Below are 24,283 nucleotides of genomic sequence, written 5' to 3'. Positions count from 1 at the left end.
TTTAAGTCACTTATGGTTACTTCACTTGCATATGTTTTGGGTTTAGTGTAATTAGTGATGTAATTAATTTTATCAATTTATTTGTTTGTTCATTAATTTGCTGATATTTATTCCATATTCCAGTGTTTTTTATTCCATATTTCATTCAAACAGCTGATAAATGCAATGGATTTTAGGGTTTTTTGGTTCTTTTTTCCTGTTTTACCTTGTCACCCCTGTTTTTTTTATTATTATTTATTAACTTAGTTAACTGTTAAAAAAAGTTAAAGTCACTTGACGTTAGTTTTTTATAGATGGTTATTGTAACTGGTACTTATCATCCTCCCAAGCACCTATTAAACAAATGTAATCATAACCATATGGTGTGAGGACAAACTGCTTATACTAAGTAATATTATCCCCAAATGTCCACACTCTGCACATTGTGATTGCTATTAATGTTTTGTGCATGTTCTATGTTCAGTGTGTGAGCTCACCGGATTACCCTTGCCGTTATGATTTCTGGAATATGGGTAAAATGCTCCCAGGTGCATCCAGCGAAGGCACATTTCATACTCGGCTTTGTTAAAGAACCCACAAATATCAGCTCCAGTCTGTACCACAAAAATGAATAACGAATGAGTGAGGAGGCAAAAGGATGGTAGAAGCAGTTTTACAGCAGTAGCTATTTAATGAACTAAGTTTAATGGAACACTGGGACTCAAGTCCAGAAAACAATGTAGGTCACTTACATAAGAGATTCCAAACAAACTGAACTCCATCATCCCTGAAAGAGGAGTGTGGGGCACAGAGAGATTGATTCAGTATGTGAAAAACAACAAGGTGTCTTTGTCCAGCAGCACGATTGTATGTTTACTGGAACCAAGTAGTGATTCATCTTTCATCTCAAATCCCCCCCCCCCCCAACCCCCACCCCCCACCCCATTCTAAACCTGCAGGCCCACATATACAACAACACATCATTTGTATCTCTCTCACTCGCTGTTACATGCACACACACACACACAAACACATGCACACACACACACACACACACCTATTATAGACTTGTAGAGTTGATTCCAGGCAGCTGTGTTATCTCCCAGCCAGTGTCCTGCCCATTTCCCGCTGCTCGGGTATGTTGAGCGAGTCACCACGATTCCTCTTTTCCCTGTTACATTTAACAAAGCACTGCACACACACACACACATACAAAAACAATAATGTTTACACAGAGAATCCATGTTTCTACAAATTACCAACTAGTGAAGAAGAAAACATACTGATTAAAGCCTACAGCTACACTCATATGAATAACAAGAAGGAGGTATCTGTGCTTTGTGCCTAATGTTACCATAACAATATCATTTATAAGAGTTGGATGGGTTAAATAGATACCACTTAAACCTTATGAAACTGTGGTGTTCTTAATGTGGCATTATCAATTATCATTCCATTCCAATTAAGCATTTAGTGCATATAGTGCATATGTTCAGTGGACAAAAAAAATAAAGCACAGAAATACTGAGCAGACAGCAAATGCTTTAGTGAATATAAGCTTTATTTAATGTCAGCTAATCAGTATATGACAACGAAGAGATGAAAGTTCCACATTAGAGAATTTTTTTTTTAAATTTGTTGCATAGTTTACAAGGCATTCGTTAGCATCCAACTTCCACTAGTTTTTTCATTATCACGTATTTCCCCCTCGCTAAGGTGACACTTCCATTATGTTTAATGTTTTGCTGCTTGCATTATTCAGCAATTTTTGGTTTTCACAATATATTAGAAATTGCAGTTTAATTCTTCATTGGGTGTCTGTTGTTAAACACCTGGCCGTAACAACACTGTACACTTTTGGCACTGCAATGCAGGGTTAACACCACAAAACCTGCTTCAGAGCAGGATTTCACAACCTAGAATAAAATGTGGTGCTAACACTGCTTCTAAATTACAAATATGAAAGGTTCCTTAAGCTGAGGTTAAATGATGCTGTGTTTTTTACCCTTCTGCCTGGACCATGCTTTTGCAAGCTATTGTTCAGTAAAAAAAATCATAGTGCTAGTTGTGCTGCATGCAAGAGTTTGGTGGATATACGTGCCAATACACATTTAGAGAGAAGTCAGGGATATGTCTCAAAACACATGATGTGCACTAAGTAGTATTTAAAATGATAATAGCAATGCTGTACTCACAAACAACTGGCAACAGTATACATTTTTATTAAGTGTTCATGAGTCTGATAACATAAATACTGCTATTTATTTATTTATTTATTTATTTATTTATTTATTTATTTATTTATTTATTTATTTATTTATTTAGTATTTGACTCTGGAAGATAAGTGTACATATATGAACGTCAGACAGAGTGTGAGCTGCAAGATGGCTATTATAAATTAATCATGATAGATTAATCACAAGGATTAATCTGCTATCATTTACTAGATGTCCACCAAATCAGAAAACAAATAAATGACCAGTAAAAAATCAGCCATTAATTATTTTTAGCCTCTTACACTCAAGATATTTTCAGAACTATTTTTATCTGAAAATCTTATGTTTACATCTTGAAATGCTTATTTCTGATTGACTACTGATTAGTCAGGTGTCTTTAGTGTCTCAGGTTTTGGCAGGATAATCCATACATCTATTTTCTGTACTACTTTTTGAGGGATAAACTGGAATGGGTGCCAACTCATCGCAGCGCGAAACTGCACACACATTCATGTACACAAGAGAAACCCCTTCTAAAGGGTGAGGCTAGGAATTAAACCTTTAATCTTAGAGGTGTGAGGCAAATGTGTTAACAAGATTTGTTTCTTTCTGCTCTCTTCACTCTTGTGCTAAATCTTTTGTTTTATTACTCCAAATAAAACCATATGCACTGCAGCTTTAAGGACATGCAATTTAAATTTTTAGTTGCTAGACATGTGGCTCTGGAGCTTATCCAAGGAACACTGCGCAGGAGTTGGGAATACATCCTGAATGAGACTTCAGTTCATCGCAGGGGACCAGGCATTTATACACACACATTTACGAAATCTAGATATTTTTCTTTTCTTTAATATCAGTCCAAAAACAGTAAGTTCTCATTGATTAAAAGGCAACAGTAGTGGCTGTTCACTCACTCATAAGTCGGTTTGGTGTGAGACCAGCCATACAGGTTGTGTACATCGTAGTGTTTAACTGGAGTGCCATCTGGAAGAAACTGCTGACTGTTCATACAGAGGGTTTTGTGGATCAGTCCACGTTCTTTAGACTCCAGTGCTGCAAATGAATCAAACAAAATAGTTTTTCAAAAAAAAAACAAAACATATGATTTGGTAACATTTTATTTGGATCATTCAATATAGACATTCTACAAAGATTCAAGGTGGATTCTTGAGTCATGTATATGACTATATACATAATCTAAAACTACTACTACTACTACTACTACTAATAATAATAATAATAATATAATAATAATAATAATAATAATAATAATAATAATAATAATAATAATAATAATAACAGATTAAAAAGCATGTTTAACAGTGCATTTAATATAATGATTAACCTAGTGTCGTTTTCTGTAAGGAAATGTTCATCATTTTTTTATGAAAGGACTCTCCAGTGGCAGCACTTTGTAAAAGTAAAATGTTCTCAGTAAAATGAAAAAGGACCATTGACTGACTGGTGAGAAAATGACTCTTTATAGTCGCTACAGCATAAGTGATAACCGGAGCACAATCTATAACATTAAATTTAATTATGCATGATTTACAAAAATAATTTTTCAATTCATTAATACATTGTGTGGAATAGTTGGTACCATTACTAAGATCCTGGAAGTGATGCTTTAGAATAAACATTACAGAACCATTTTTACTCAACCTATTAAAGAACTATTTTTGAAACAAATTAATTTTATTAATCATATGGTAGTTTACATGCACAAACAACAATCTAATAAATATTCAGCATAGAGAAGAAAGGCTAGTGAACTAAGACTTTTATATTCTAAAAAGGGAGATTTTGTCTCACGTGGCATGTAGGGTGGATGATCATAGATTGGTGGGCCTAGACACTTTCCTCCAACTGTACCATCGACAAAACTAACTGGTTCATTCATGTCCTTCACACAGAAGAGAAAGTCAAAAATCACTGCAACATTAGTACTATTTAAGACTGAGATGGAGCAGAACACATAGTGTATACCACAGGGGGAACACTATGTTATTTTAGACTTAATAGAATAAGGTGCAGATAGATATAACAGCACATCTATAACAGTAGTTCCAGCTGTAACATGAACAACAGGTTTATATTACTCATTGTGATATGTTATTGTTTCCATAGTAACAGCTCATTCACAAGGCAGTGGACGTGCCACATAATCTAAAACCAATAAACAAATTTTACATAAAACATGTAGAAAGTATAATTGATGATGTGGTGAATTTCTTTTTTAGGAGATGTTTATGCAACTTTTATTATACTTTCTACATAAAACATGTAGACAGTGTAATTGATGGTGTGGTAAATTTCATTTTTAGGAGATGTTTATGCAACTTTTATAGAAAGAGTCTAATCATAGAGTTGGTAAAGTAGTCTACTCTTACTAGGTTTACGCAGTAATTAGTTCTGATGTGCTAGTTACATTTGCTCGAAAGATTTATATAAAGGTCATGAGTAAATAATGAGTCTATATCAGTCTAGGGAATGATGAGTGTTGAAACACTACTTTCTCTTGATGTCCTTAAAAATCAGGTTTTGCATTTTGTTTCAAGAATATGTAATAAACAAAATAATTAACAGCACACACACATCTTAAAAATTCATTCATTTTCAAAAAACTGTCATTCTTGTGGTTGTGGATAACCCTGTATTATAGTGACATTAGGGCAGCAACTTGAGCTCAGACTGAAACCGTTTTTTCTGCAGCAATGTAATGGTAATGATATCATACCCTCTGTGCTACTGTGCCTTTCACATTTAAATACATAAAGTACATTTTAAATACATAAAATATATTACTGAGCATTATATTTGGACTTACAATCCACAGGCCATCAAAACTCATGCTTGCATAAAAGTCGCTGATTTCGTTCTGCCACCAAACTGCTGTATTATTCCGGAAAAAGTCAGGGAATGCTGCATAAGACCTGTATTTCTGAGTGAGAGGAACAAATCACAAACAGACAGTTGATTATGTCTGCAAAGGGTCAGCTATGATGAGTTCCCATTATGCCTTTGTGTTCTGATTGGATCCACGATGAAGTGACACATCCCAAATCACTGTTCACTCTATCGACTTCACAATTACAGCACATTGTATCAATGATTCCAATTTGATGGGTATTTATGAGGTAAAAGTAACAGATAAAGTTAGAGAAAATACAGAATATCAGGTTGTTCACTGAAAATGACAAAACTGGAAATGCATACCTCTACTTGTGTCTCCCAATCCAGAGATTCATCGATGGTGACATTTGGAAAATCAGGCCACACCTGGAAATGAAAGAAAGATGACCATAGTTAAATTAAACTTATGTTCCATCAAAGCTTCATGTGATTGTATTTATAGTTTTCCTTGGATGCTTTACTTTTCCCCAGACGATGTCGTCAGACAACTCAGCTGGCCATTTAATAAACACTTCTCTTTTGACACCATTCTGATAGGCAGGGTAATTGGTCTCATTGCCTGAAATTGCAGGATCCTAAAAAAAAAAAAAAAACCCTTGATCATTTATATATTTATTTATACCGTAAAACAATTGTAGTTCATATTTATATTAAAGGACATGTGTTTACCATGTGGTGAAGATGGAGGGAAAGGTGCAACACTTTTCATAGTCACCTATTTCGGCTTGTGGCAAAATGACATTTACTTCCAACTTTTTGTTTGATTTGTTTTATTTTTTTGTTGTTTTTTTGGGGGGTAGAATTTTTTATGTTATTGCTAAGGGTAGAATTTATTTTATTTTATTTAAAAATCACACTTAGTTTCACTAAACATTAAAAAATAAAATAAATATAATACAAATACATGTATTCAATTCTTTTAAAATTTACAGGATATTAAAAGGATATTTTACTTTGTGTCACTTTCTCCTGTTGTGTGAACATAACTGCGTATAAACAAAATAATTGTTCGTATCGGTATACATCTATAGTATCACATTTAATCATTACAAATCAATCATTAAATGTGTTTTTCTGGATTTTCTTTTGACTCTTACACTAAGTAAAAGTTCTATATGGCTTCTGATCAGGGTGAATCTTTGAGGGATATATGAGTTAATAGTTGAACAGTGGAGGGTTACTGCATGGGGAAAACAAGCACAGATCTATTTTCATGAGATAAAATGTCAACCAAGCAACCATCCATTACTACCATCTGATTTTTTTAATGATTTTCTGAGGAAAAGGTATTTTATGGCTAAGTGTATGTATTAAGTGTATTTTATTAATATGGCAATATAGATTGTGCTTTGATTAAAATGATTAAAATAACTAATTTGTCTCATCATCTCACTTACTACTGTCTGGCATCCACCAAAATTCATGAGAGTTTCAAACTCATCATGTGGTGATTAATTATTTCCTCATACTTTCCTGATATATTCATTTCTGGGTATGTTACTGCTTCCTATATTAACTAATACTTTTATCAACTAGATAAAATGCATTTTATCTTTAGCAGCAGTCTCAGACAGTGGCTGTATGTGGGTTTCACTTAAATTTGATGATCTAATCCTAAAAACTGTGATGCTAATAACACTAGCATCACTTAGCTAACAATAATATTACCTTAGTTAGATACTGTTTGGCAAAGCACATTATTATATAAGCAAAACCAGTACATAAGTTTGTTAACAAGCTATTTATCGTTAGTGTAGTACTATAGGGTAGTGTTAAAAATGACCAGTGGGCATAAAATCTGACCTCAGTGAGAGAACTGGGCATGTCACTCAACAAACTCAGAACAAGTGCAAATAAATGCTCCATACCAGGATGAAGATGAAGCGCATGCCCTCTCCCCTCATTTTTTTGACCAGATTTGGAAGGTTTATAAAGTCCTTATCAATCACAAAGTCCAGCTGCCTCTCCATGTAGTCTATATCTGCATACTGCACATCCTATCAGGGAGCAAAGGTCACAGAAAACACAGAAATCTTTTATTTCAGGGGTATCTGTTGTTTACTGTGTATCTCCCACATGTACATAAATTCTAGATTAGTTGACATTTATCATGCTAATTAATTTATCATGAAATATTGAAATTAGGATTAGAATTCTCTTACATAAGGAATACTGGCGCTCAGCATATCTTCATAAAGCTCTGCAATTTCTGAATCATTAGCATAACCATAGCGGCAAAGCTGAAATCCCAGAGCCCAATAAGCTGGGAGAACTGGACGGCCAATCATCTGTCAAAAAATAAATAAAAACATTGCACACAAACAAACACACACACTATATATAAAACATGTAGTGTGATTGGATGAGCCTTGCCTGAAGCCACTGTAAAATCTTTAATGTGCACACACCTGGGACCATGTCACAATTATATTGTATGTACATTTAGACATTTATATGTACAATTGTATGTACACTTATATTATATATATTATTATATATATTATGTTGGTAATGTGTCAGGTTTCCAACCATTACAACACTGAAATACACCAGTTTTTCATGTGGCATTGATTAGGAACCAGGTCTTATGGTTAAAAGATTACATTACATGGTGGAATAATTGTTTATAGCAAATATTATTAATTAGAAACTATTTTCTGAATGCAGGGTTTTTGTAGCACCTAATATTTTTCTTACCAAAAGGACAACATAGCCTTTTTTTCCAATTGGCTCACAAGATTTACAGGTCATCTTGATAAAAGTCACTGTTTATTCTTTCTTTCTGGAAGTGCCCTTGACATTTATTTGTAAACACAATTCTCTCCCCATGAAAAGAAACTTGCACACAAACACACACTTACCACAGTGTATTCTTGTACCACTAGTTCTGGAGTGGGTCCCATCACCATGTAAAAGTCAAGAATCCCTCCGATGGTACGATAAGTGAGAGCAGGTGTTGGCTGAACTGTAACATCTAAAACATTTGAACATTAGCATATTAATTTTACTCTCAATTATTTTGTTTCATTATGCATATGACAAAACTTAGCACTGTGTTCTAGCTTTTTTGTGCTCAGATGTTTTCCACAGAAGGGGAAATTGTGGCTCAACAGTTAAGGTTATAGGTTACTGATCCAAAGCATGGCCAGGCTGCTACTATGGGGCCCTTGTGCAAGTGGTGGGTAAAGATTAAAAAATAAACCTTTTTTTCACATTGAGGTATGAAAAGGAACAAGTTTTTACTTTCTGTTGTGTGGTTTGCTATATGATTAGATATTGTGCAACTTTATTTTGTTAGAAGCCAGCAATTACTTTTCCTGGGTGTTGAGGACAGATTATCACTTCAAATGTTATGTATCACATTTCAAGTATCTCAGTTTGAGTCATTAGATCAAAATGAGTCTTCAAGGTCCTTTACCTCATTTGCTCAGTTGTTTAAATCTAAGTTTCTGTGGATAAGGGCATCTGTGGATAAGGGCATCTGTGTAATGCAAGTGTGTGTGTGTGTGTGTATTTATTTGTCTCACCCATGGCATTGCTGTTGAGAAGCAAGACTCCATGAGCATGAGCGCTTGACTCCAGGCCCATGTAGAAGGGATGCACACCATAACAGTTCATCTTTTCCTACAAAAAAGTAAAAAAAAAAAGACAATATGAGAATGAATTGTTCCATGTTTGTTTTTAACAGGTCTGTAAATGGTAGTGTCTGGATTTAGATGTTCTGAAGGACAGCTATCAAGCAAGGAGTACTGTAACCTAGGTTTTAAATTAACCCTCTGAAAATGCAGGTTGAATTTAAGCACAATGCTGACAAACATTATTTCAGTTATGCCAATAAAGACCACTTTGCTATCTGGCATATTTGGGCATATTGGAAATGAGCTGATGTTTCAAACATCAGGTGTTTTAAATTGTTTGTTTGGCATTTTAAGATGCACCAGTCATTGCTTGTTTCCTTCCTTTTTATTCCTTCCTAGCCTGAGGTAAGATATAATGCATTATCATCAATGTATACAGTACAACAAAATTTTTTATGGCAAATTCTCAGACAGCAACAAGGATGTTTAGTTTTAAGAATCTGTGTTTTCCTGGTTTTCAGATTTCCCTGCCCATTTGGATTCTGTGAAAGGATACATCTTAGTTAATTACATGTCTTTATTCGGAAATCTGACTCTGACAATGATCATAGCATGAATAAAAGTGTGTGCATTTAGGTCCAACCCCAGTTTGCCTCCATCCAATACCCATGCTTCATTACCATTCGTATTTTCATGGAAATTGACTTACATAAGGGTCTCATGTTAAATGTGCATGTGTAAGTGGTGACTCAGTATTGTTTGCAAAAAGAAATTCCCACTAAGTATCAATACAAAATGACTGATTTTGTCTGCTCATTTGTTTCATGAGAACAATAACTTGCGTCATAGTTTAGATAGCAGACTACATTACAAATATAGATTGCTACCATACATCAATCAGCAAATACATCAAATATTTGTTATACTGTTTGAATTATATTTGTATTATATGTTTGTATTGTATAAAATGTTTGTGTTATATTAAATTCAGTAATTAGTCATTGCACTTTCCTTGGTGATTTGCTTGACCCTGGGGTGATATTCTCAACGGAATGTCTTTAGTACCTTTTAAATCTATACAGCTTGTCATAAATCTCTGCCTTGAGCTCGGTTGCACAAGTTTACTTCCGTTATGTTTTGCTTTGTTATCTGTTTTTAAACTTTTCGATTTATGTTTGTTTTGATTCATGTCATGCCCCTGTCTTGTTAATGGTTATGCCTCAACAGTGTCATGATTGTTTTCACTGGGTTTTCAGTTTCATTCCTTGATTTTTGAGCTACTAGAAAGGGCTCATTTTTAGCAGTCAGGGTCATGAGCAGGCAACACATTCATGCTATCTTATGACTATCTTATCATTCTGGTGTTAGAGATAAGCAAGAACATTACTATACTGAAGAAAAACCTGCCTTGAGTAGAATGAATGGATGAGGTCTTTTTAGTAGAAAGGTACATAGACTGAGACCAGTGAATGGGACTGTGAAAAGGACTATACACCCACTCACCACAAGGATATTTATCTGAGGATAAATTTATCACAAGGATAAAATATTTGAAATACCATCTGAGGACATGTACAGGATTGGTTTTGGATTTAAAAGCATCCATAGAATGGTCATTATGTGTGTGTGTGTGTGTGTGTGTGATAGAGAAAGAGAGAGAGAGGAGAGAGAGAGAGAGAGAGAGAGAGAGAGAAAGAGAGAGAGGGAGGGTATATGTGATATATCTCTGTGTGTAAATTTATTAAATTAATTGTGCTTAATTTACTCACGCCTGGAGGTTGGTCCTTACTGAACATGCCCCATGTGTGCCAGTTCATATCATGTCTAAAACTTGCATGTTCCGTCTCCCCAAAGCCAAAGATATATTGTGAAGGAAGTAGAGTTGAGATTTGTATAAACATGTCAGAGAAAATAAAGCCAGGAAGAGATGAATTCCATCTTCAGAAAAAGACAGGAGCAGAAAAAATACACATAAAATACAGTTGCAATTTGCCTTAACACAATATTAATTAATTTAATTATGATGATTAAATATTTCTTATTAGGTCCCAGGGAAGCTTATTAATTTATTGTTTCTTAATTTTTGTAATACAGTTAAGAACTACAATGATAACTTTTCTTCAAAAATTATGATTAGATATTACATTTTGATATAAAAGAACAACTTTTCTTCTTCTTCAAAGTATTGTGTCTATGATTGCATATGTATGCATAGATTATGCACTGGGAAGCATAGTGCCTGGAAATGCCACTTGCACAAGTTATTGTCATACTCTTACTTCTAGCCATCATTGTACTGTACAAGTAGTGATATCATGACCTTAGTATTATAAGGTCACTCTCTCTCATATGTTTTTAACCCTGACGGAACCTTTCAATATTAAGGTCACAAAATGCCCTTTTCTAGATTAAATCTTCCAGCTTCATTGAGGTGATGGGAACAATAACAAACAAAATGGACAGAAAAAAATGTGTTGCATTTCTTATTTACATTTCTCAAAGGTAGTACTTCTAACATCAAAACCATTATAGCTGGATCTGACAATCTGAGTCAAATACCAAGTACTTCACTTTGTACTTAAGTTACTCAAATAAAGAGTAAAGGGCAATGATTGGCATGTGCACAGGTTTAATCTGATAAATCATTTTGTATGTGATTGACAAATAATAATGTAATTATTGTCAGTGGGAGGGCACTATATTTATATGATTTTTTTTCTGTGATAATTGTTCCCAAAAACCACAATGAGCTCAGATCACAAAGTGTAAAGCTAAGAGCTGCCACACATTAGAGGCAATAAGACACATGAAAAATGATGTTGGTATTACTGATGTGAATATACAGCTCTGGAAAAAAAAAAGAGAATATACAGCTCTGGAAAAAAAAAAGAGAAAGACCACTGCAAAATAATCAGTTTCTTATGTTTTTTTCTTACAGGTGCATGTATTGGTAAGATGAACAGTTTTGTTTCATTTTTTTGTGAACTTCTGACAATATTTCTCCTAAATTCAAAATATAGTTATTGTTATTTAGAGTGTATATTTAAAGGAAATGACATTAAACATAATGTCATTGTCAAAATAACCCAAGATCGTGCTGTATTTGCAGAGCTTTAATAACTCAAATAAAACAAAATGCGAATAATTTGTAAACAAACTGTGTTAATGCTTTGGCTAAATAACATTAAGAAATCAGTATTTGCTGGAATAGCCCTGATTTGCATGCGTTTTGGCTCCATGCTCTCCACCAGTTTTTTTTACATTGCTGTTGGGTAACTTTATACCACTCTTTTTGCAAAAAGCAAACAGCTCAGCTTTGCTTGATGGTTTGTGACCATCCATCTTCCTCTTGATGACATTCCAGAGGTTTTCAATAGGTTTCAAATCTGGAGATTGGGCAGTGATCTCTTTTTTTTTTTTTTCCAGAGCTGTATATGTGACAAATATTTTAAACTTAATAATTATCATTTTTTTTTCATCTCTTCAGTATTTCTCATTTTTGCTATTTTGTTAGTAAAATTATATTTTATTTTTCTTTTAAATAGATGCTTCTGAAAACTTTAACAAGACACCATTATGCTGACTTGAAAGGCATGATTTTGCTCATTGTATCTTCCCCAGATCCAGTTCCTAAGTTAGCTTGCAGTTTTTGTTTTCATGTTTGCATCATTTTACACACACAAACACACAAAATCACACACAAAATCACAGACTTTGATTACAATAGACTGATACAATCGAAATATATCTTGAATAAAATTGTTAAACTATGAACTTACATGACAGTTCCTGTGCTTTTCCTGACCACTTGAATACCGAAAGGTTGCTGTGTGATATTTACTGTGTACATCCTCTTATCCTCTTGTACCTCTGGGGTGGATGGTAAATCAAGAGGAACAGGAACTTCATAACGTTTATTAGCTGGATCAAAAATCTGCAGGAAACAAACATTGGCCAACCTGTAAGATTGATTGATTGATTGATTGATTGATTGATTGATTTATTTATTTATTTATTTATTTATTTATGAATGAATGAATGAATGAATGAATTATACTTAATTTTGTAGTAGCTTTTGTTTCCTTCTCTTTTTTTCATTTAACTCACAAAATCATTTTCTTTATACTTCATACTTAACAACGCTATAACCTACAACCTAATTCATGTCCTGCCACAGTCCAACCTCTGGCAGACAGAAGGGTCTGTACCTTAAACCGTAGAGAGTGTCCAGTCAGATATGTGATTTCAACTTGCAGTGTGTCTATGTCTCTGGATAAAATACGTGGAACAGGGTATTTATTATTTCGCTTGATAGTAAAGCTCCATCCACCTTCCATTTCCTCTGCAGGCTCGGCGATATAGCCATAATCCATGGGGAAATAACACCAGGGCACACCATTCAGATTTAAGGGCTGAAGACAAATACAGGAAAAAGTGGATTTATATATATATATATATATATATATATATATATATATATATATATATATATATATATATATATATATATATATATATATTATAAAGAAAGAGAGAGAGAGATTAAATATGTAAATGTTGTGCACCTCAGAACCTTAGACTCAGAGTGGCCAAGATAGCAAACACTGAGACAGTAGGTATTAAAGGTGTCCAACAATCTAGATTATTGCATAAGTTATTTTTAATTAAATCAACTGAAATTATCTAATGCAATGATCATAAATGAAATCTTATTGATTAATTAATTATGAGAAGATCACAAATGTTAGTCTCCAAGGTCCAGAAAGCAATGCAGCTCTAAATAGAGAGTGTACACTTATGCACCCTCAAATGGACAGTATATCATCCAAAATGGAAAACGATAACCAATGCAACTGAAAGCAACTGAAAAACTTTTAATGGTTTTAAAGTGGCTTGCAGTCTAAAGCTATAGCACTTTACAAGTGCAGATTAATCCATTTTTGGTAATGGTGTAGGCTTTCCATGAACATGATCATGCAGCCTACAAGATTCCTAAGTTTCACTGTACCTTCTATGTATCAGAGCGGACTGATCAAATGATAAGATGTGAGAGCTGGATAGACTAAATGACTAAAGCACCATTGACATGGTCTCTTTAGGTTGAGATAAAGCAAGGGCTTTAATTCTCACTGGTGCCAGTAATGACAGGTAGATGTGATGACATTATGGGTAATGTAGGGCACTGATAACCAAAGCAACAGCAGACCAGAATATCTAAGAAATAAGTTAAAACTAATAAAGTCAATTTAGAATTTTAAAAAATAAACCTTTGACACGACTGAATATCACACATTATTTATAAATACTGTCTAAACATGCTGGAGTTTTCCTGTAAATCTCTGTCAATTTCCATGTAGACTTACCTCCCAAATGCAGCCTCTTTTTGTGCAGGACTCTTCAGTGGCTGTTTCCCCAGGATAGCAGTCAAACCGCTGCAAACTTTCAACAGTGGTATCCCAAGTGAGTGTGTAACTCTTCCCCAGATGTAGTTGGAGATTTCTGAGATATAGCACCTAGAAAAAAGATCCCCATAACACACTTTTATACGAACAATTCTCAGGCCAAACAAACAAAGGCGATAAATTCAGTCAATGGCAGCGTGTTAAATCTAAATTTATCTTTTTTGCCTATTATATGCTCAGAGTACTCTCATCAGATTCATAATTAATTTATTTGCATGCAAAATGTTCCCTTACACAAATGGCAAATGGTTTAGATTCATTGAAATATTCACATTGACCTAAAATACATTCATTTCAATTGATGGATGAAATCCATTTAATTTAAATTTAAGTGAATTCTGTTCATAATCATTTAAGATTTTTTTCTGACCACATTTCTTCCTCAAATATAATGGTTCACCATTATCCTTCCAGATTTTAATAATACTGAATTGGGCAGTTCTTAACCCAGTTTTAGCTTTTAGCTTCTCCAATGTTGTTTTCTTTGCTTGAAACAAAGTAACATCTGTTCCATGACTACAGAAAATGTTTCCAACATGGTTGTTTAAGAACTTGGAAGCTACTCACTGCATCAGTAATAATCCAGTAGAAGGCACTTACCTATGTTAAGTTACCTATGCTTAGTTAATACAAATATACCCATACGCAATTACTACTATTATTATTATTATTATTATTATTATTATTATTATTATTATTGTTGTAGCATTATCATTACCTTCCTATGCAAAATTGGTTACAGTGTGCTAGCCTTAACTCTATAAGCAAACACACACTCACCCTCTTTACTGAGTCATACTGAATGTTGGACTCTGGCAAAGTAGTGACCGTGTCTACGTCATTGATGGTCACAGACTTGGGGGGGTTGTTCAGTCCTAAAACAGTAATATTCTCAAACACCAGATTGTTTGGATCAACATAGCCATTATGGCGAACCTGCATGATCAGCACTCCCTGAAACAAAAAACACAATTTTTATTAAACCTATACACTGTATGTTGGATTTTGTGAATCAGATTAAATTCACTGTAATTGTGGTGTATTTATATTATTGTACTCCAAAACAAATGTATGATCATAAATCACAAATATAGTAGTGCATAGTGAAATTAAACATTTCTCCAGGACCATGGTGCTACACCAAACAAGACAGAGCAAAGGACTGAAAAGTAAGTTGTCCACATATAGTGCATAGTGTGAATCTTTGTGCAAACAGGGCAAGCCAAAAAACAATGCGGACAGACAATACAATACAATACACTACAGGACATAAAAAAGCACCGACCAGTGAGCAGTCTGTAATTGACCATTGTGCAAATAAGCGGATGAAAATAATAAGATGATCATTGTAAACATACAATAGCAGCAGTTGGTGCCAGATTGCAGATAGCAGATGAAGCCCTAATCATAACACATCATCTGGAGTCATATGTGTATAGTTACACAAACATAAACTGATGCCACATTGTAATCCAAAATTTTAACAAAACAGTTATTCTTTAAAGTTCTTTAATATTCATTCTTTTGTGGTTTTCAAATAAACTGATTCATAATGGACAGCAGGAAGTAGCCTTATCTTAGGTATTGGGAAACTTTTACAGAATATTTTACAGAATATAAAAGCCTTTACAATCTGTAAGGCAATGTCTTTATTAAATGATGTTCCTCAGGATTATTCAGATTACTCTTTTTTGATCACTGATTTGTTCCTCGGTACACATTAAGCCAACTGTATGTAAATACAGTTGTATTTTTTAAGTAAAAAGACAATTTGAGATGGGATTTTTCAGTATTCTTCTTTACTAATTAGTGATTTGTTTGTCAGTTTGAGTACATTGGTCTAGTGTGGGGCTCAGGTACCCTGTATTACAATTAGACCACCTCAAAGGACTGGATCATGACCAAGAAATGCATGCTTACTCAAATAGAGAAATGAATCAACTATCCCATTCAACTGAATAGAAACTACACAGGTTGGCCTCAATTAGTTTACTCCACACGTATTCAAACTGTGGGGTGTCCCCTGTATAGCCTCAATGCAGTGTGAATAATTGCAAGGAGAATGGGTAAGATGAAAACATATATAAAACAAACAAACAAATAAATAATAGTCATACTTATAATACTTATAACAAATAATAGCCAACTTCTACACAATTTAAGTAAGAGTTCTGAATTTTAACATTGGCATCAGCTGAAACATCTTAGCAAAATACTCTGAAAGAGCAGTCATTTTTTAAAATGAAAATATTAGGTGAGCACATGATGTTTAGAAAAACCTACTTGGACAACAGAGAACTGGTAATGGATGTAGGCCCCAGATGAAACAGTATCTGAGAGAGAGAGAGAGAGAGAGAGAGAGAGAGAGAGAGAGCATTTAGCTAAGTTCACATGCACACAGATAACAGGGCAAATGGATGAACAGGTGCTTTAATCAGAAATACCCATCACATGTCAGTTTACCTGCACTGAGCTGTTATTACAGTCACTAAATTTATTATACAGAGAATAAAAAAAACATCAACAAAGAACAGTGAGCCTGGATGGAGCCAGAAAAAATGGCAATAAGGGTGACAGGTCATTTTAGGTCCGAGAACAAAGTTCTAGACAGAGGAAGTTGTTTGTGTCAGGAGGACAGACAGTGAGTGAGAGTCAGAGTATAAAATCTGTTCCTTTGTGGTTCTTGAGTTCATTTACAGCATATGGCCAACACCCTTATCCAGAGTGACATACATTACATACATACGCAGTTATGGGTTAAGGGCCTTGCTAAACGGCCCAGCAGTAGCAGCTTGGTGGCATTAGGAATTGAATTCACACCCTTCCTATCTGGATTCCTAATGTCTTACCACTGAGCTACCACTTTCTTCAGATTCCACAATCCAATAACATCTACCTAATGAAAGAACTGTGAAGAGACCTTTAGAGTCCTATAGCAATATTAGAGTTGTAGAAATATCTGCCAAGTGCTGGTCACTCCCTGCAAGTGACAGAAATTTATACTTACTTTACACTATGCTTAAAGCACCCCAAACCATGTGATATAACACATTATGGTTTGATAAGGACCAAGTAGATTTTTGGGCATAATTTAAAGATATACAATCCAGACAATTTATCTCCCAAAGATCACCATTCCATGGTGTGGCAGCATCAGCCTATGGAGCTGCTTCTCTGTTAACTGAGACTGAGGCTGTAGTCAAGATTTATAGAATCATGTACAGCTCCAAATACCACTATATTTTGGCAAAAATCCTGTTGGCCTCTATTAGACAGCTGAAGAGGAGAAAATGTTTTTGAATGGTCCATATCAATAATCTGCCACAAAAACTGTGAAATGACTTGACTGTGTGCACTGGATATCCCTCAAAATTTGATTGAGTATTTTAGCAAAGGAGCATGTAATAAAATTCTTACCCAACATGACTGAGTGCTATTTTACAAGCAAAGAGTTCTTTAACAAAGTGTTGGTTCAGTGAATTCTTTCTTTCTTACTTTTTTTCTTAAAATGTTTATATTTGTTTTCCACTTGAACTTTTTTTTTATATCCACTATAACTGTCCTTGCTCTCTGTCCTTGGTGCAGAAATAAAGCAGAATGTAACTTGTGTATCAAATGTTTGTTTAAAAATCTAAGTAATTTGCAAAATTTAAGTAAATTAGAAATGTCTTTCTAGCTTACTCTTACACACTTCCTTATAAAACACTACACAATAAGAGGGTACACACACACACAAACACACATATTTCTATTGTCTTTCTCAGAAACAAATATTTTATTACATTCCTCTGCATCTCTCACATGCAGAAACACACACTGTTTCTTTTTCTTACCCACAACCACCCATCCACACAACCCCCGCCGAACACACACACACACACACACACACACACACACACAGTTTCTCTCTCTCACTGTTATCAGTAGAACACACATGTATTTGTTATGATGAAATAAAATAATAAATACCTTTTCAGCTGATAACAACATAGATACATATTATACAGCAATGCCACTGATAAGGGAATCATTAGAGAAGATACAAACACCTACACAACTGGGATAAGAAGAGACTACAGAAAAAATATTGAAACTTTCTTTTTTTTTCTTATTTTTTTAATTATTAGTAATTAGTACCTCGAGAATCTCCATCATCCCAGAATAGTTCGCCTGATGCCTGGTTGTTGTCATCGAGTGCAATGATCAGACCCATAGGAGAGCGCCGACTGCAGGAGCACATACGCTTTCATCATCAAACACTACTTTTACTAAGAACTAAATATGAGAGACTGAAAAGCAAAGCCTTTGAAGTACAGTGTCATACATTCAGCATGCCAGCGGATGGGTTTTACTTTTAGTCATATATGAAGTTTGAGACAAAAAGACATCATCCTCATTAGCACAACATTTACAACATCCTTAGTAACTACTAGTATGTTCATATACTGAGAAATATAACAATCTAAGTTCATTAGAAAATATTGCATGCATTTACAAAGAAAAATAACTGTGTGGGCAGGAATACAAAAAATACCTCATACATCACGTGTTGAGACCATTTATGATCTCAAGTAATAGTAGTGTAGCTGAGGTTAAGAAACTGCCAGAGCCATGGTGATATAGCTGCAATTTCTACCTCTGGGATTTTTTAGTAGACTAGAGAGTACTTTGTTAATCATCAAGGGGAAATTTGGTGTCACAACAGCCATAACATAAGAGCAATGAGGGGTACAAGACTTAATAGATCACACGTGCACAATAAACAGTGCACAATAAACTCACAGTATACCACAATTAAGAAATAATTATATAGAAATATACATGTAAATAACTCTACATGGTATTTACAAACTTTTATTGCTGTAGAGAATAACTGTACAAAATATATTCCAGACTGGCAGGTGTAAAACTGTAGTTTAGACATGTGGAATGAGCAGTTTACCAGTGTTTCCAAAGTGGTTTCCAGGGTTAATATATATTATATTTGCACTAAACTGATGTAGATGGTAAATACATTCAAACTTTACACTCTAAATACCCTAAACGTCACAATCTAAATATTCTAACATAAGGTTGTTGCTTTATCAGTTTTATGCTTTATACATATATCTTTTTTTATTTACTGCTTAACAATTAATCATCAACAGCTGATGCAGCTACAGTCACTACTGTGGAATTTCCACCATAAAGAAATAGCTTTGAATGTAAGATGTGTGTTTAGGCAGTGGGCAGGGTTACCTATATACAGTAGTGACTGCAGGTCTCTGGATTGGCAGAATGGCTCCACCCCTGATGTGAAGACCCATCTTATCTAGAGGCAGGTACATGTCAAAATGCTGTTTACGCTCCTTGATTTTCTCTTCCTGACAAATCAAAAGAAAAAATATATATAAAATTCAGATTTTTTTACATTATCACTATCCTCCTCCTCCTCATCATCTTATAAATAACTTGTACCATCATCTCCTAATCACTTTCTTTGCCCTTGTCATCATAATTACCACCAATGTCATCTTTCATCATTAGCAAAAAGTTTACAGGCTTACTCTGAGGTTGAAAACAAGGTACTAGACACTCAATATTCGGTTCGATTCCATTCAGTTCATTCCCTTTCGAGGGAACGAGACCCTGCATCATGACTGATGCTATGGGAACGCTTCATTGAGGAAGTTGTGTCTGAAGCTCTGTGTGTACACATGCCAATTTAAAGGCTCAGATAGGACACGTGACGAAGGGAATACGCACTACTAAGTCCATATAAGGGCATCTATGTCACATTACTCCAGCTTCTACTTGTCTGAAGGAAGTGCAAGTGGATGTCCGGGGTGTGGCAAGCAATGCCTTCTCAGGGAACCGGGTTACATACGTATCCTGGTGTAGTTCCCTTTCTTTTTTTGTGATTGTGTTTTTTTTTTATATTTGAAATAATGACATTACAAATGTTGGATGACAGCATAAATACCAAGAAAAAGAAAAAAAATACATGAAAGACACAAGTACAGCAAGTGATTAACACTTCAGGGTAACTTAAAGAGAACATACAAATAAACCCCAGCAGCAAATTACCGCAGAGAATAATGCATCATCAGTTCAAAACAATTCTCTTAGAGCTTGGGCTATACTATTCCAATAAGTGACTGTTTGTATTCTAGCCCCATTAATCCTTGCAGTATTGCATTCTAAACAAACAATATAATAAAAAACAGCAGCCAGAATCTTCTAAGATCCATGTCAAGTGTAAACCATTGCTGTGTAATTGTTTTTTAGCAGCAGTGAAACCAGACATTAACAATCTTCTCTGAGCTAATGTAAAGTTATAGGAAGAATCAACATTTAACAACATAAGACAAGGATCAAGGATCTACTTTGTGAGATGTTTTAGTACTTGAACTACATGTTTCCAAAAATTGGATATAACTGGACAGTCCCAAAACATATGCAAAAAAAGTACCTTTAGAGTTATTGTTACAAAGACTGCAATTAGGATTTGATGAGTTTCATCAAGTATCGCTTATATGGGGTACAATACATTTTGTGTATTTGTGTATATACAATTTGACCAAATTGTATTCCAATCAGGACTATAGCCCAACCATGAGAGTTCTCTCTCCCACACAGCTAATATCTTCTGGGACATATATGAACATTCAAGTAGTTGCTTATAGATCAAGGAGACTGTGTCCTGACTTTTTCCAGTATTTTTGAACCACTCTAACAATGGGTCATCATCTAGGCTAGAATTCCAGAGTACCCCATATGCTTCCATTGCAGACCTTAACTTCAAGTACATAAAAAAGGAGGTACCCTGCATGGAGTAATCTGCTTGAATATCCTGAAATGTGCACTACCATTGAATATATCACACCTTTTGAGGACCAGGGGGGTAAATGAAAGGCTGATTACCAGATAGTAGAGGGGCATTATTTCAGAGAGGAGACTGACATGAGATTTTTTTAACGTGACCGGTAATCTTTCCTGCACTGAACCAAGCTTTTAAAGTAGTTGAAATAATATTTCCAAACTTTTTATTTCCAGACTCAATGCTTCTCCAGGGTACAGGGTCCACCCAGACATGCACGGCCCAAGTTTGGAAAGCAAGGTAGTAAAGCATTAAATTAGGAAGAGCAAGAGCGCCATGTGGTTTTGCATGCTGTAATACTGAAAGACCGACTCTAGGATGCTTACCGCCCCAGACGAGATTAATGAATTCATTTCTTTGAAAAATTTTGGGGAAGGAAAACAAGGGAGCATGAAAAATAAAAAAGTTGGGTAAAATGTTCATTTTAACCATGCTAATTCTACCTTGCATTGAGATTTTTAGGTTGTCCCACCTCAGTATGTCCCACTTAATTTTCTGACTGATTTAAGAAAAATTTGTTTGAGCAATCCTAGGCAGAGAAACAACAATTTTAATACCAAGATAAGTGCATGAATTAGCAAAGACAAGGGCACTCAGTAGAGAGGCTGCTTTAGTAATGCTATTAAGTGCCATTAAGGATGAGTTATCCCAATTTATTTTATAACCAGGAATAGTGCTAATGGAGTTGAACGAATACAAGACCTCTGGTAGAGAGGTGTTCCAATCTGCGAGATAAAGCATAATGTCATCAGCATACAATGAGATGTAATGATGTGATTTGTTGATAGTTGTAGGTGTTATTGTTTGGCTTTGTCTAAGACCTTGTGCGAGAGGCTCTAGTGAGAGTGAAAATAAAATTGGTGATAAGGAACAACCTTGCTGGCGACCTCTTTGAAGTGGGAAAGGTTGCGATTGACAGACACCTGTCAAGCAAAAGGACCTTTATATAACAACTGTATAACATTTATGAACTTGAAATCCAAATCGCTCTAGAACAGCCCATAGATAGTCCCATTCAAGTCTATCAAATGCTTTGAGAGTGTCCAAAGAAAAAATGGCAGCCTGGTCATAATGAATCAAAATGTCAGTATATGGTTCCAATCATGAAACCAATGCCTTGGCTAATATCAGAGATATTGGATGATAACTAGAACAACTTAGTGGATCTTTGTCTTTTTTAAGCAACAGGGTAATGATGGCTACATTTTGATCTCTGTGAAGTGTACCATAATCAGTGGCATAATTCATGGACTTCAGAATTAAAGGGCCCACAATATCCCAGAGTTCTTCCAATTTTAAAGGATCATCCAGCATCTCCTCTGTCAAGAGAGACCTCAGACAAATACAACCCTTTGGGTCCGTAGTAATTTCACCAGAGCCATTTTTAATGTCAATGCTGGTTTTAGATTTGCACTCTGAGTTTCAGTGCAAGCAATCTGCTAGGCCTATCTGCATTAAAATAGTATTTTTGCTTTGTTCTGTGAATGATAAACTCAGCTTTGGATATAGATAGAGAAACATATTCCGCTTTTAATAAAGATTCTGATAAAGCTTATCGGAAAAAGCACGCGCCAGTTGACGTTCTAGATCATGAATATTTTTTTCTAGCTCCTCAAACCGTTTATTCCTAGAGGCCTTGGCTTTAGCAAAATATGAGATGCAGTTACACCTTAAAAACATTTTGTAACTTCCCACAACATCTGTGAATAGTTCCCTTTCAAGGAAACTCAACGCTGCTTCATGACTGGCGCTATAGGAATGTCAATTCCCACACCGCCACATGGCAGTCAACATCTGTCCCAGGGGCCAAGAGAGAGCATGGGGAAGGCAGGAATAGTGGGATAGGACACATGACGAAGTGTATACCCGCCAATAAGTCCATATAAGGGCATCTACAGTATGTCACATTACTCCAGCTTCTTTGTCTTCAGGAAGCGCACTGTGTCTGTGTTGCCTTGCCTCCTGTAACCTCTCTGTGGTCCTAGAGGGGGTGCTGGAAACTCCCTTTGAGCCCATGGAGTCAGCCTCTGAGAAGTTTCTGAACCTAAAGATGGCTCTGCTCTTAGCTTTGGCCTCCCTTTGAAGGGTAAGAGATCTGCAGTCTCTATCAGTTGCCCCTGTCTGCTTAGAATTTGCCCCTGGCATGTCCAAGGCTATCCTGCACCCCAGGGCAGGATATGTCTTCAAGGTGCCCAGGATGGCTGGTCGTCCAGTCATCTTGCAGGCCTTCTGTCCTTCACTCCATGAGTTGGCGGAACAGGAAAGGCTGCACTTGCTTTGCCTTCACCCGGAGGTGCCGAAAAAGACTCCCCGACACGTCCTTTTTCTAGAAAAATTTCTGAAGGAAAATCTAACTATATCCGAGGGCACATCCCTTCAAATTGAATGCGCACACAGAGCGTTTGGCAAACCACCACCGGCAGACGCACAGCCACGATCAATAGTGGTCAACTTTCAAAGTTTTACAACCAAAGAACTGATACTTCGACAGGCATGACAGATGAGAGGATTCTCCTGGCAAGGAAAGCGGATCAGCTTCGATACCGATTACGCCCCCGAGGTGCTGCAGATGAGAAGAGAATACAAAGAGATACGTAAGTGAAATTTAGAACATTGTATCCTGCTCGCTTGAAAGTGCTATACGAGGACAGAGTGAAGATATATAACACAGTTGAGGAGGCAACGCAGGATATGTCAAAGAGAGGACTCCCAGTGCAGCCGATCAGTCACCCAAACACCCTTATGGAGCGGATTCAGAGAATGTTGTGGCAAAGGAACACCAGGAGCATAGGCAAACAACAGAGAGGACCACCATCATTCAAAGAGAAGTTGCAAACTTTTCGAAGAAAAGACGGGTGCTCACCGCCTTCATAAGTTAAGCACAGACGTGATCACCCATGGACCTGGATGGGAAAGCGGAGTAAGGGGCTGAGAAGAATGCTGCATCGTTTTGATGTGGTGGACACACGGCGAAGGTATTTAAGATTGAAAAAGGGAGAGAGACATAAAGTCCTTGTACGTTTAGTTGGACAAGCCTAGTTTGAATAGAGTGAAGTTTTGAAAAATCAGGACATGCTATAGGCTTAGCTCAAATGGCCTTTTATTTTACTGCTATCCACAAGGGCCCCTTCTACAGACTCATAAAGAGGGGTTTTCCCCTGGAGCCTTGTGATGGCTCAACTATAGTCATGACAATGACTTCAGTTTTGGAAGTTCACTTTATGTTGTACACCTTGAGTAACATTTTGGATTTAATGATTGCAAACTTGTTCTTG

The 24,283-nt window shown here is 35.6% G+C and overlaps 1 protein-coding gene across 1 annotated transcript in view; it reads right to left on the bottom strand.

Annotated features, from left to right (window-relative positions):
• si (sucrase-isomaltase) overlaps positions 1 to 24,283 on the bottom strand; it is an 89,913-nt gene that overhangs the window by 11,429 nt on the left and 54,201 nt on the right. The window contains exons 21-40 of the mRNA XM_058387154.1: positions 19,388 to 19,512; positions 18,287 to 18,375; positions 16,433 to 16,482; positions 14,930 to 15,103; positions 14,051 to 14,200; positions 12,896 to 13,099; positions 12,467 to 12,621; positions 10,457 to 10,625; positions 8,637 to 8,733; positions 7,971 to 8,083; positions 7,272 to 7,397; positions 6,978 to 7,106; positions 5,571 to 5,684; positions 5,413 to 5,475; positions 5,024 to 5,137; positions 4,009 to 4,099; positions 3,111 to 3,249; positions 1,037 to 1,170; positions 732 to 766; positions 477 to 593 (exon numbers count right to left, since the gene is read on the bottom strand). Coding sequence (XP_058243137.1) covers positions 477 to 593; positions 732 to 766; positions 1,037 to 1,170; positions 3,111 to 3,249; positions 4,009 to 4,099; positions 5,024 to 5,137; positions 5,413 to 5,475; positions 5,571 to 5,684; positions 6,978 to 7,106; positions 7,272 to 7,397; positions 7,971 to 8,083; positions 8,637 to 8,733; positions 10,457 to 10,625; positions 12,467 to 12,621; positions 12,896 to 13,099; positions 14,051 to 14,200; positions 14,930 to 15,103; positions 16,433 to 16,482; positions 18,287 to 18,375; positions 19,388 to 19,512 — 2,388 coding nt within the window. The remainder of the gene's footprint in view (positions 1 to 476; positions 594 to 731; positions 767 to 1,036; positions 1,171 to 3,110; positions 3,250 to 4,008; positions 4,100 to 5,023; positions 5,138 to 5,412; positions 5,476 to 5,570; positions 5,685 to 6,977; positions 7,107 to 7,271; positions 7,398 to 7,970; positions 8,084 to 8,636; positions 8,734 to 10,456; positions 10,626 to 12,466; positions 12,622 to 12,895; positions 13,100 to 14,050; positions 14,201 to 14,929; positions 15,104 to 16,432; positions 16,483 to 18,286; positions 18,376 to 19,387; positions 19,513 to 24,283) is intronic.

The sequence above is a fragment of the Hemibagrus wyckioides genome, linkage group LG04 (genome assembly GCF_019097595.1).
Source record: "Hemibagrus wyckioides isolate EC202008001 linkage group LG04, SWU_Hwy_1.0, whole genome shotgun sequence".
NCBI lineage: Eukaryota > Metazoa > Chordata > Actinopteri > Siluriformes > Bagridae > Hemibagrus > Hemibagrus wyckioides.
This window is presented reverse-complemented; position numbering and strand designations above follow the sequence as displayed.